This window comes from Kwoniella mangroviensis (assembly GCF_000507465.2).
Source record: "Kwoniella mangroviensis CBS 8507 chromosome 1 map unlocalized Ctg01, whole genome shotgun sequence".
Taxonomy (NCBI): domain Eukaryota; kingdom Fungi; phylum Basidiomycota; class Tremellomycetes; order Tremellales; family Cryptococcaceae; genus Kwoniella; species Kwoniella mangrovensis.
This window is the reverse complement of record NW_027062533.1, coordinates 7,990,951-8,004,371: the sequence shown is the minus strand read 5'-3', so window position 1 is coordinate 8,004,371 and position 13,421 is coordinate 7,990,951. Positions and strand designations below refer to the sequence as shown.

Genomic DNA, 13,421 nt, shown 5'->3' with positions numbered 1-13,421 from the left:
AGACGTTCGTTCCGATTGGCTATGCGCTTTCTGTATGGATTCCAGATCAGGTTCTATATTCGAGGAATGTGATTCTATGATGGATGTGAGATGTACAAATGCGTGAATAGCAGAGAGAAGAGAAAAGAAAGATGAAGTTGTGAAGTTGATGTTGTTGTTTCCTTTTGCTCTTTCGTTCGGAGATGGACCCGGTTAAAGGTGGACTTCTTTCGATCAACTCGTCATTCGATATCATTCATCTATCTACTTGTCCACATCAATCATTCACTGACTCAGCTGGATCATAGAAACAAAGATGGTACCATGGAATGGACCCAGAGCAAAGGTGCGTACTGTACATGGATACGCATATGTCTGTTCACTTCAATCTCGGGTCATGATAACACCATTAACACCCCTTCCCTAAAGTACTGACCATCTCTCCAATGAGCCATAGGTCCAAATCAAACTCTCTATCCAGCGTCTACGTACGCTCCAAGAGAAGAAACTCGCCTTGGCTAAAGCGAGCCGAAGGGAAATCGCAGATTTGCTGAATAAGAATAGAATAGAGACTGCTAAGTTGAGGGTAGAAGGGTTGGTTCAGGATGATATCTATGTGGAATTGTTAGAGGTTTTGGAGGTGAGTAGTAGAAATGGAGAGAGGAGCGTGAACACCATCCATATTCATTAATCGTGTTGATGAGATACTTCATGTACTCATCGTGTGTTTGTTGTCCAACACACAGCTATACGCGGAGACGTTACAAGCTCGATTCAACCTCTTAGATACATCCGTGTGAGTACAGCTTTGAAAATTGGATATTAAGATCGAAGACTAGCGACTGATCTTCGGTGGCCTATTGGAATAGAGGAGAACAGCCTGAACCTTCTATATCCGACGCAGTATGTGCGATAGTCTACGCAGCTCCACGAACAGAATTGAAGGAATTACAAGTCCTAAGGGAACTGTTAATGCACAAGGTGAGTTAGGTTGTTCCAGACTCTATTCAATTCAATCCGCTCTACAATTTGGGTATCCTCCTCATACTGACAAGTGCCTCTACAACTCCAGTTCGGTCGTAATTTCTCTTTATCCCTTGTCCAACCCCCCGACCCCTCCTCTCCACCAGGTGTCCCCGCGAGAGTATTATCGAAATTGAAAGTGTTCGTACCTTCCAAAGAACTTGTTGATGCGTATTTGAGTGAGATTGCAAAAGGTTATGGAGTCAATTGGGCTCCTGAATCCACACCGCAAGATGAAGAAGAGGATGAGGGGATCGAACCATTGCGACGGAAAGAGGTTGTTGATGATGATAAAGGGGATGAAGATGATGAAGATGATGAGGAAGGAGGTGAGGAAGAAACGAAACCACAATCACAATCACAATCACCAAAGAAGAAAGAACTTTCGATATCACCTGAAAAGAAATCTACCGGATCGTCATCGCCTCAGCCTCCTCCTGCTAAGAAATTAACAGAGGAAGAAGAGCTGGCTCAGAGGTTTGAGAGGTTGAAGAATCTAAGGTAACTTCAGCGCGGTATTTTGATATTAATGGAATTGTTTGAATGATAATTGTACGGATTATAGTCCAGAAAATGCATTGTATGTCACGTTATGTAGTTGTCACTTCTAATTGATGATAATGATGTCAATCATCCACCGCCCTTCTCAATCCCTCTCTAGTTAAGGTTAGATCCCCTCCTCGCCCTCCGCCTCTTCCCTCTCATCCACAATTTCTCCATCTTCCCAAATGACCACCCTACTAGTCCTGTACTTGCCATTTTCATCTTTCTCTTTGCTTTTCTGCACTTTCACTACTTTTCTCCATAATTCTTTAGGTACGATCCCCTTTTCGTCACCGGGAGTAAGCACCACGCCATTCGCACTGACATATACCGGTATGTTGTTTTCGATCAATTTCGATAAAGATAGGTAGAGGTATAATGTTGAGTTTGGTCGAGGGACGATGGAGCCGTGGTGTGAGGGTGCGAGGTGGATATGCTGACGGGACATTTTGGAGAGACCTTGAGTCTCTGGGAGTGGGACAAATGAATGGTAAGTAAATTTTTCAAGATGGTACAGAGGTTCGATAACAAGTTGTGTTGTGATTCGTATCACTCACTTAGTATATCCCACAGTTCCAATCTAGTACCATGAACCATCACTCCCGCCTTTTTCCTTCCCTCTTCATCATCTAGCAACTCTTCGAGATGAGAAGTACCTTCTAGTTTTATCGAATGACCCTGAGTTGCACGTATGAAATATTCACCTTTGATCGACGATGATGATGATGATCCTGCTTCGCCGGTACCATTACTTTCATTCGGATTAGGTAGAGATACTAAAGGTAGTTCGACATATCCAATTCCATTTTCACCTCGTGATGAGATGGTAGTCTTCGATAAGTTGGATTGTATATTATCTATCTCAGCTGCGTCAATCCCATTCGCATCTTGTAATGGGATCGGGCTCAATCCGTCCCCCTCTTCGTCCAATTTGCGTGTTTTCTCGATGTTGTGTGAGTCAGTAGAAGCAGCAGTGACAACTTGTGGTGGCGGTGGACGCTGTTTCTTGGGTTGTTGTCCTTTCTTCATCTTCTTAGGTCTAGGTGGACTAGGATCATACCCGTAAAATAGCTGGAATCGTTGTTTGGCATTTTCAGCTACTAGTCGAAGGACCATGTTCACATCGACATCTCGCATCTTAGGTCGAGCGAGCTATAAATCGCATAGACATATATCAGCAATCATGACAAGGTATCATACAAGGGAGATGAGACGCTCTCACCACATCATCCAATTTGATGTACCCGTCTGACCTGATATTCAACCCTTCTTTCTCCGCTCCGTGTCTGAGTATGTAGGCTAGTCCTTTTGATGCTCTCACATCGGGTGTCTCGGGTGGGCGGGGCATTGTGGATGCACTTTCTACGTTTATCTCAATGTATATGCAGTGTCTAGTTACTTCATGTACAATAACAACAAGATGAGTCCCAGAAGTGATTGAGGTTGAAATTGAAATTTCTGGATTGGTGATTTTGACGGAAGGGCCGGTGGGAAATGACTCACTGAGTGGTAGTAGTAGTAGCACATGCTCACACTCACACTTTCACACCCTTGATCCAATCTCAACCATTTTATCTTACTCGTACATCTTGTCATATTCTGCTCCTTGCATTCAAACCCACGCTCTTGTTCCAAGTACCAAGCGGCCAATGTTCTCCTTCATCAGCTCATACGAGCCTTGACACCGTCACTGCATCATCGTGTCAGTCAACAGAACAGTAGGAGTAGATCACAACATCGTTACAATTGGATCCTGGATTTTACTCACACCAACAACAACATTAAATCGGCATCCGGATACCTGTGACTGATTCACTGGTCTTTGCAATGTCCCAATCACTCCATCTCCCTTCCAATCCTACATCACCCATCCCCAAGCCCCCACGTCTACTTCCTCGCTCACCTTCGGATCCCTTGCATCTCTCTCGTTCAGATAACACAGCCAGTAATGGTAATGGTAATGGAAGCAATCAACCTATCTACGTCCTGACTGCCGACGGATCATCATTATTCTTATTGGACCCATCGAAACCCCGTGGTGGAGAGGAACCACCTCCATATGCGAGTTTTCCTATATCACCTCAATTGTCAAATACCAATATCGATACCGAAGATGGAAGTGTCGGTGTGAATCGTCCGGATGAACACCATCATCTACATCAACATCAACATCATCGTGATAGAGCTAGAACATTATCATCATTAAATACGAATTATCAATCTAGTCGACCGAGATATACATCCACACAATCATATACACGTACTTCACCATCGAGAACAACGGGAGGGTTCGTATCGATATCTAGATCTAGATCTGCATATTCAAGTCCTCATATACACACCTCATTACCGCTCACCGATGAGAATACCCCATTACTACCGCATCCGCCGCCTATTACCAATTCGATAAATAAGAGGGGATTATGGAGATCAATATGGTGTGGTGATTTAGATAATGCAGTTGATAAGCAACCTGGAGGATGGGGGAAAGGGTTTAAGAGGTTCTGGAGACCTTTGGGTAGGAAGGAATATTGGAGAGCTTCGATTCATCTGATCTTGTTTAATTTCCCTTTAGTGAGTTGCAGTAACATTTCACTTTTCGTCTTCAAAACGTCAGCAATGTAGGAAATCAGATTGTAAAGACTATTTTAGCTAATCTCATGTTTTGTTTGGTAATAGGCCCTCTTAGTCTGGCCATTCTTGGTGGCTGGTACATTAGCAGGAACAGTTCTGTTAATCACCCTACCGCTTGGTGCAGCAGTCTGGTGGTTGACTTTGTTCATCTCTCGTTCAGCAGCTAGATTGGAGGTGGGTTAACAACCTAATCAATATCGTTAAAGGACAGATTTATCCCCTTGAGCACATCTTACGATTTTGGGTACATCAATGCTGATTTGAATTTTTTGATCACAGAGCATAATGCAACTTCATTACCATTCACCTCTCTCACCCGCATCTCCACCATCGAATCATCCTATATTCTATCGGTTGGTCCCTTCCGTATCGGTCTCTACCAACACGCCAATTTCATCGCCTACTTCTCCTTATCCCCAAACTCCAGGTCTAGAATCCGACTCGCCTACTTCGGTGACAGAAGACGATGGTGTCCCAATGGAAGATCCTACGACGATGGTCTGGGAAAAGAGATTCATGAAGTGTTCCTACGCGATGTTCCTCGATCATTATTCCTATAGCGCCCTCTCATATTTCTTGTTGATCAAACCCCTCATTGTACTCTTTTCGACCATTGTCATTATCGTTTTGTTACCGATTGCGATAGGGACGATAGTGGGTTTACCGATTTATCTCAGGATGTTGAGGAAGTGGGGGAAGTGGCAGGCGGAAGTTGCTATTGAGAATTTGTAAATTACAATTACTCGAGTATGGAAGAAAGGACAAAATCAGTGAAATTGGTGAATGAGGATTATATAGGTTGTGATTATTTTTTATTTCCGTTTTTCGAAAAGTCACGTTCAGATGGCTAGGTTATGGTTGTAACATTACTCTTGGGTGTTTTCTTTTTGGGTCAATCAGTTTGTACAGTACGGCTGTGTTTAGGTATCCGTGTATATTCACGGAGAGTAATACTCTCTTATATGTCAGAGCTGGAATGCCATCATTCTCATTATAATTACGAATTAACGAAATCTTTCTCTTTCTCTGTTCACGTCGCAGTAAGCAAAGATTGACCTCCATCGATGTACTGTGCATACTTGTTGATAGAGCTGTCTCACAGACAAGAGCAGAGCCTCGTCATGACTTTGCATTGTGACGTTGAGATTAGTAAAGAAAAGGGAAACATATCGATCAGCATAGTATACAGTATCCTACTGTTGGTTGTAACATGAACACTCAACGCCCAATTATGGAACACAAATCGTTGCTCTACTTGATCTTACTTACCTATAAGCTAAAGGAAAGCGGTTTCCAAACATCATCTCAAAAGATAATCCTTTGACATCCAGTTGATGTAAGCATAAGAAATTTTCCAGGGAAAGCGTTCCGGGCGCGATAATGTTTCTGTGAACTGTATCAGAGTCAAAGGATCTTGAAAATATTTTGTACAGTACTGTTCATCCTAAAATTTCAAATGTGATATCTGTCGAGTGGTCAAGGTATTAAAATTGTCGAGATTGTGAGTATGTTCTTGACAGTTTGTCAATAAAAGCGTCACGTCTTTCTGTTGGTGTGTCAAATTTCTTTTTTGTGGAAGATTAACGATAATTGAAAACCATGAACTAAATTAATCAGTAGATATACAATATACAGTAACAGATACAGAAATCGGCTTCAATTAAAATCTTCAATCGACTGAAGACATCAGACGAGATACTGGATCATCAAGAGTGTGACTTGATGATCAACGGACACTAAAATTATTTTTAACTCCTTAATCATCCAAGTTTCAGATCAGATTCGCGAAATAGAATAAAAGTAGCAACGAGCGTAGCTTGCGAATCAACCAGCCGAGAGCAACATTGGACCCATAAAACAGATTGTGTACAGGTTGTGAATCAATGCAAAGCCAACCAGATGCATAAATAAATAAAAAGACAGAATGAGCTCGAGTGATAAAACCCAATCTGACCTACAAAACAAATCGGATAATTCGAGACGTACGGTCAAGGCAAAACGATTCTTGGCTAATTGCTGTGAGTAGACCGAACGACACTTTCTACCCATTTTTCCCCTTCCGTGGGGATAATACTGTAGTCGTACTGTACAAGAGGTGAGAAAGACTGATCTGTCCGTTTGAACGATTAGTCGTAGGATCATACATCTACTTACCAATCGCAGCAGTGATTATATGGTTTTTCGGTCTGATCATCTTATTGTTTATGTGGATCCAAGATGGTAAACCTAGATATAACCCTACTCAAGCTTCTATCGCTTTCATCTCCTTCGTAGGGGCTGCTTATCCCACGTTGTTCATCTGCATTTGCGTTCCTGTCGTATTGTAAGTACTCGTATCGATCTACAACAACCCTAACCGCATTATTGCGGGTTTCTGATGTTGATGGTTGATGTTATTGATGCCACTTAGGTTGTACTTCCCTACCATTTGCATCATTAGGTATCTGAGACATAAGAATAGGTTACCTGGGACTGTACAGCGGAAAGAAAAAATTTATAGTGAGTAAGATCCAAGTGACAGTGATGAATATCGATGAGATTCCCTAACCAGATTAATTGAACGATGTTTTTTTTGGAACTACTGTAGGTTGGTTAGCGATTGCTTTTTGCGGTTTGGGATGTATGGGATTACTGATTCTGTCTATAGTAAGTGAGAACATCTGTTCCGCATGCATGAAAACAGTCGTTCTGATAAGTCACATCAACTGATGTCTTGTGGATTGTTGGTTGAGTCGTAGTGGAATTGCTGGGATTATTATAACATCCACTGGTGCGGTACTTTTCTGTTTATCATTGGAGTATCGTTGTCAGCTATCTTCCAAACTGCCGAAGTGGTGAGTGATCAATGCATTGTCACTCCTTCCACTTTAAGAGAATATCCTCAGAATCGACATGAGTTCGTAACTGAGACCCGTTGAACGGTTTTGTTCATGGTTATAGTGGTGTTTGAAGAAAGAACATCCAGACAGGAAACATCTGAAACGTAATGGTATAGCCAAACTTTCTGTGGTGGGTTTACCTATCATCTTGGCATGTGCTTTTGGTGGGTTCTACTCTTTGGTAAGTCCTCTTCTCTTATTTTCATCTTGGAGTATTGCCATGTTGTAACGCACCTGATTGGTTGATTCGGTCTGATCTGATCTATAACAATCAGTGTCGTGGGAACCCAACATCGGAAGATGGCGAGTATACACCTGAACAATGTGAGAAGTATTCTTCAACTGCGGCTATAATGGAATGGTCAATCGCTTTTAGCTTGAATCTGTATTTTATCACTTTGGTGATTGATCTATGGCCTAGTAGAAAGACTAGTTCTAGGTATATCAGGAGGGAAGAAGGAGAGGAGAAGGTATAAGTGTAGCTTTGACTGTTGGCGGGGTAGAGAGAATTTCTGTAATGACATATCGCAGTTTGGCTCACCCCGCAGAAACGCGCTGAGAAGTTTCATGCTCCAATGAACACGGTATAGTCGACGACGTGTCGGTATTGGGCACCTGCTCAAGTCGTAGCCATTGCTGAGCTCGACATATGATCACAGAACGAAGCAGTTAATTGAGTTGACGCTATGAACCAGTTGAAGATGATGAAAGCACAACTTTGTCTTTACGTGATTTTCCCACTTGTTCGTGTTTCGGGTAACTCATCACCACCGTACATCATCATACAACGCGTTTGTTGTTGTTGTCTCATGTTCATTCATACCCTCATACCACCACCATCATCATCCACCTTGAACAATAGACACTCCTTTATACATCTCGATCATCCCGATATACACATCGAAAGCTCATCACCCTAGGCGACTCATCTGCCGATTGATGAGATTGACTCCACTCTTTGCCGTTGCGGTGTAACTCAACTCGACTTCCCTTCAACCACCATCATCATCCTTCAGCTCTTATCCCCTCTCTTATCCACTCGACCACCCGGTAGACTAACCCAATATGTTCAAGACTGGACGAGCACCGACCTTACCACCCGAGACTGACTTTTCGAAGCAGCTCAAGGAAACGTCCTTTTATCGATATGGACATCTTCGACCTCTCGGTTTGACAGGCGAGGTGACAGCCTTAGCCGTTGATCCGCTCTTATCCCTCTTCGCTGTGGGCACCTCATCAGGTTTAGTGCACGTTTACGGTCAATCTCCATTCCAATTCACCTTACCTGTATCGACCATCTCGTCTTCTGGTCCAGCAGCATCTATCAAATTCCTTTTCTTCCATCCTGGTCATCATAGATTGATCGCTATAGATAACTCAAATACAATTCATACCTTTTCTCTACAACATATGACGGATCACCCCAACCCCCTTACCCATCCACCTCTACCACTGAAAGAAATTAGCTATACCCTTTGGGGAACAGTCACGAGTGTAGATCAACCCCTACCCAGCCATACGCATTTATTTTTCACGATTAAAGATGGGACTACCTTAACCTGGGATCTGAGTAGGAGAGGATTAGGTAATTGGAAGATTGGGAATTGTTGGGGAGATTATGAGGCTAGAATGGTCAGGAGTGGGATTCCAGGTAGAAGGAAGACTTTGGGAGGGTGAGTCAATTCATTCCCCTCATGCCCTCCCATACATGACCTCTGCGCAACGATCAATTACTCGCAGTACGGATTCGGGCTGACTCGTATATAGTCCCATGGCTACATGCATCGCCATGAACCCTAGAGATCTCAATATCCTTTTGATAGGATACGAAGGCGGAGTGGTGTCATGGGATATGCAGAAGAACGAGGTTGCCAAAACATTCGAAATGACCTTACCGCCTGGTGCACCTGGAGGAGGATCCTACCAAGATGCAGACGGATCATTATGGACCGAACGTACACCCTCTGTCACTTCCATTGCATGGAGACCGGATGGATTGGTATTTGCCGTTGGACACGCAGATGGATGTATAGCATTTTGGGCCTATTCCGAATCCGACAAACCATTAATGGTCCGAACGATCACTCATGAAGATGTGAATGTCACCGATGCCGAATCGCTCTTCGATGCTGGAGCGTTGGACAACCAACTTAGAAAGGTCGAATTAGATCCTCAAGGAAACGAGATACCTACTGCGGTCGCAGCCAACAGAGAACCGATCTTCAAATTGTCCTGGGCCGGTTTCCCAGATCAAACTGCTTTGAAAACTCAACTCGCTGCTCAAGGAGCAGATCCATCCATCGAACCCATCTCCAATGCAACGGTGGATTATGCAGAAAGAGGAGAAACTTTACTGTTGGTACTGGGTGGACAAAGTCCGGGTGAAAAGCCTGGAATCAACATCTTACAATTCCCAGCTTACAAACCACCTCTTTTGAGAAGAGGTACAACACCTCAATCACCATCGGAAAGTATGCCTCTACAAGAACGATATGCCTATAGGGATTCTCTAGCACCAACGGGAAGTTCGAGCTATCTTACGCGAACACCACCTGAAGATTTCATCTTGTTACCTAGGTCCAACCCTTACTTTAACCTCAGTCATGATCCCATAGCTATCATCATCTCTTTAACACCGGATACGAACTTACCTCAAGTCACCCAACCCACGGCTCTGAGAGGATTGGAATCTTGGGTTTTTCCCCCACCCAGATCCGCTGTGATACCTCCTTCACCTGGACGGAAGAATTACGTCTTACCTGGAGAAGGGGAAAAACTGGTGGCTATGACACCTGCCCCTACTTTAGGTACACCTGTCGCCTCCACACCGAGAAGTGGTAGTTTCTCAGCTGCAGGATGGAGATTACCTTGGACTTCGCCTGGTGCTTCGCCCGTACCTTCCCCGGCGTTGAGTATACCCACACCCGACTCGGTATACGGCACCGCTCCGCAAAAACGTAAAGCCCGACGACAACTTAGATTACCATCTTCCCTATGGTCAGGTGGATTGAGCGTATTGGGTATGGAGATGTATTCTCTCCCTACGCCGACATTCAAGCGATTGATCAGCTATGCGATCGAGCATGCAGGACAGGAAGATATACCTCGATTACCCATCTATGGTGGACTGGCCGTACCGGACTTACAATCCCACGGAGCACCCGATGTCAAAGTATCCAAATTGGAGAGTTATCGAATATTCATCACTTTCCATTCGGATTGTACAATCAAATTCTGGGATGCTTCACCTCACTTATTACTTCTACCTACACCTTTACGATTCGAGTATCCTATGCCACTCCCTCACTTGACTATATCCATTGGAGATTATCTGAAACATCCCGATGTGACTCATTTGCCTTTAGCCCAATTATGGCTGAATGACCGTGCAAAAGTTCGAATCAAATCTGTTCATCTGGCTAAAGAAGCTTTGGAATGTGTCATCACATTTTATACTGGTGAAGTAATAGTAACCAAGTTTGCTGAAGCTAAAGGATCTCCTGCTGGAAATAGAGAAGATGAAGTTGAAGAATTAGACGATGGTCATGATAATGAAAATCACGATTCAGGCTATTTCCCTTCAATGTCATCTTCGCAATCTCATGGAGGGATTGATAACAATGGATGGGTAGAGGAAGTATTGGAAATTGGACACTTGGCGAAATATAAAAAAGATGGATTCAAACCTGTTGCTATATTCAGTATGAAGAGGGGTGAACCGATTTGTACAGCTGTTTCGGATATAGGTGAGTTTCAAATCAAGAAGGGAACCACAGAACTGGGACTGAAAACCACTGAGCTGATCGCTTTTTGTCGTGTCGTGCTTACTTAGGATTCATCGCTATTGCCTTTGCATCCAAGACACTGGCGATCATCGATATGCGTGGACCCGATGTCATTCTTCGAGAAGGATTCAACGAAGATGGTGAACAGATGAAAAAGAAGAAGAAGAAGGGTAACGTACAGAATGTGCTGGGTGAACAGTCCGTGGTGGGTGCGATGAGATGGGTAGTATCTGGAATGGGAGCGGGTGAGTCGGATCGTATGGGCTCGTGAAACATTGTTAGCTGATTGTGATTACTTACTTAGACCTCGTGAATCGACCGAGACTTATTGTCTCCTATGCCAAGGGGTAAGTCGATGTCGATCCTTGTCTTTCGCAATGATCCAAGCTGACTTGCGTCCCCGCCATGCTTGATAGGATGACCAAGATATATGTTTTAATCAATTCATTAGGAGAATGGATAGTGGAAACTAAACCACCTACATTCACCAATGAATCTCTGGCTGGACCCATCGCTTCGTTCGTACTAGATCCAGTCAATGGAACTGAACTTTCTCCTTCGTCCGAATCGCTTCAAGCGGCTATGAGAGATCAAAAAGTACCCGATAATCATGGACATGGTAAATCAAAGGAGATACCTGTACACTGTCTATGGATAGCAGCATCGAAGAAGAGTATACGATGTGCGATCAATTTCAATGGTGATAGAGTGGCGAAGGTGGAGTTGGATGATGAAGAGTTGAGTGATGTATTCTATGTTACTAGACATGGTAAGCTGCTTCACTTCCAACACAGAACATCAGATAATATGATCCTGGTTTATGTTGACGCTAATACATGGTCTTGTTGTATAGGTCAAAAAGTCTTGGTAGCTGTTACGACAACTGGATCGGCACATTTCTACTCTGTACCGTATCTGGAGTATATAACTCGCGTAGATTTGTACTATGGGACTGAGGGGTGAGACCATTATGACCACAACCTAAACAAGTGAACAGGAATCCTGACATGTTGTTTTTTCACCAATTTAGTCGCCCCTCAGGTAAATTATCGATGGATGACCGATCGGGCGATTTCATCGAGTACTGCGGTCCGTTAGATATCAACCTACGTACTTTCTTCCATTTCCGAAAACCTTTCCCGCCGAGATTAGACCCATGTGCCTTGAAGCGAGTTGTTCCTGCTCAGCCTGTACCGTTGAATGCTGCTTCGATGGTCGGTGGATGGATATGGGGTGGAGCACCTTTGACTGGAGCTCAGCTGGACAATTTGAGTGAGTAGTATTCTGTCTCTCGATCCTACATTCCTGTTTTGTGTGCACGGATCTATGGTAAGACTTGTTGACGACAGACTGATCATTATCGTCTCGTTCTCAATTCTAGTCGCCGGTCCAACAAGACCACCTCCACCGAAAGTCCCTCCTCCACCACCTAAACCTCTTATCACATGGGGTAAACCACCTGACGAAGAGGAGGTGAGACCTACTTTGACCGCATCGACTGGAGCGATGCCGAAACGAACGGCCGTGCAGAAGCAGAAAGCTCCGACGAGAGATGCGAGGGAAAGGAACGATGTGTGAGTTTCTTATTCTTACTTGGTTATTCGCATATCCCGTTGTACCCATACACGTCTGCATACTTGTATCGCAATATCCCGATAACGAACCTCTGAGAGATAAAGAAGATCACTGGCATTTTCCCGTCAAACTGATGACGACATCTTCTAGGTACTCTGAAATGACAGATGCAGCCAATCAACGAGGGAACTATCTTGATGGACTTAACGATTCGCTCAATAACGTATCGGCAAGTGCGTCTAACTACTATAATCAAGCTCGAAATGCGGCGGTGAGTTGGTTTTCTCACTTCTGAAGGAGATGACGTGCTGATGACAATCCGATATTGCTCTGCGTGTAGATGAAGGAAGCTGCTAAATCAACTGCTAAAGGCGTTTTCGGGAAATTACTCTAATGAATATGCTGTGCATGAGTGTTTGCTTATCTCTCAGTACTCATATCCCGTATATCTTCTTTCTCTTTCTGTTGTATATGTAACTTATGTGTATGTGAATATGCCGTTATCCTGACATGCGCCTCTTCAGGCTAAGCCTCAGTCGTTTTAGCTACGACTTAGAAACGTTTGTCCAACTGTGCAGATAGTCATAATCCTTGTTTATGTTTATGGTTCGTGATAAGAGACATTTCACAAATCACATCATCTGTTCGTTATCTAGGGTTTGCGATTGTGATTGTGATCGTGCATGGGAATGAGAATGAGATGTATGCATGTACGTTGAGTATGTTGAGGACCGAACATGTCCGATCAGTGATGTATGTTGTATGTATGGTATGTGAATGAATGAAGTACATGTTCCAGAATTGACTCAGGTACGGTAAGGGTGAGAGTGAGCATGAGCATGAGCCAAGAAAGCAGTAGCAGACGAGAGACTAGCCTAGCCGGTTATCGGACTTTTGCATTGTGGATCTGGGTTATCATCTTTTCATCTTCTTTCCATCTCTTCTTGTATTTCTACTTCTACTACTCAAACGCATCCACAACGTCTCAACAGCCCAGCGCAAT

The 13,421-nt window shown here is 43.7% G+C and overlaps 5 protein-coding genes across 5 annotated transcripts; 4 read left to right on the top strand and 1 right to left on the bottom strand.

Annotated features, from left to right (window-relative positions):
• Positions 1 to 295: 295 nt before the first annotated feature.
• I203_103012 (uncharacterized protein) lies at positions 296 to 1,507 on the top strand (the record flags this gene model as incomplete). Its single annotated transcript, XM_019147288.1, has 5 exons — positions 296 to 325; positions 437 to 619; positions 726 to 775; positions 849 to 960; positions 1,052 to 1,507. The coding sequence occupies 5 exons, from the start codon at positions 296 to 298 to the stop codon at positions 1,505 to 1,507; spliced, it is 831 nt and encodes a 276-aa protein (XP_019003838.1).
• Positions 1,508 to 1,669: 162 nt separating this feature from the next.
• On the bottom strand, positions 1,670 to 2,893 carry I203_103011 (uncharacterized protein; the record flags this gene model as incomplete). The annotated part of the gene is made up of 3 exons (XM_019147287.1): positions 1,670 to 2,013; positions 2,103 to 2,697; positions 2,768 to 2,893. The coding sequence occupies 3 exons, from the start codon at positions 2,891 to 2,893 to the stop codon at positions 1,670 to 1,672; spliced, it is 1,065 nt and encodes a 354-aa protein (XP_019003837.1).
• A 479-nt stretch (positions 2,894 to 3,372) lies between these two features.
• I203_103010 (uncharacterized protein) lies at positions 3,373 to 4,911 on the top strand (the record flags this gene model as incomplete). Its single annotated transcript, XM_019147286.1, has 3 exons — positions 3,373 to 4,119; positions 4,225 to 4,353; positions 4,459 to 4,911. 3 exons carry the CDS (start codon positions 3,373 to 3,375, stop codon positions 4,909 to 4,911), a joined length of 1,329 nt encoding a protein of 442 aa, XP_019003836.1.
• Positions 4,912 to 6,103: 1,192 nt separating this feature from the next.
• I203_103009 (uncharacterized protein) lies at positions 6,104 to 7,534 on the top strand (the record flags this gene model as incomplete). Its single annotated transcript, XM_019147285.1, has 7 exons — positions 6,104 to 6,197; positions 6,310 to 6,502; positions 6,590 to 6,678; positions 6,767 to 6,825; positions 6,918 to 7,013; positions 7,120 to 7,239; positions 7,334 to 7,534. 7 exons carry the CDS (start codon positions 6,104 to 6,106, stop codon positions 7,532 to 7,534), a joined length of 852 nt encoding a protein of 283 aa, XP_019003835.1.
• Positions 7,535 to 8,123: 589 nt separating this feature from the next.
• On the top strand, positions 8,124 to 12,812 carry I203_103008 (uncharacterized protein; the record flags this gene model as incomplete). The annotated part of the gene is made up of 10 exons (XM_019147284.1): positions 8,124 to 8,731; positions 8,826 to 10,804; positions 10,891 to 11,088; positions 11,148 to 11,190; positions 11,260 to 11,612; positions 11,697 to 11,802; positions 11,874 to 12,115; positions 12,225 to 12,417; positions 12,569 to 12,689; positions 12,759 to 12,812. 10 exons carry the CDS (start codon positions 8,124 to 8,126, stop codon positions 12,810 to 12,812), a joined length of 3,897 nt encoding a protein of 1,298 aa, XP_019003834.1.
• Positions 12,813 to 13,421: the final 609 nt, after the last annotated feature.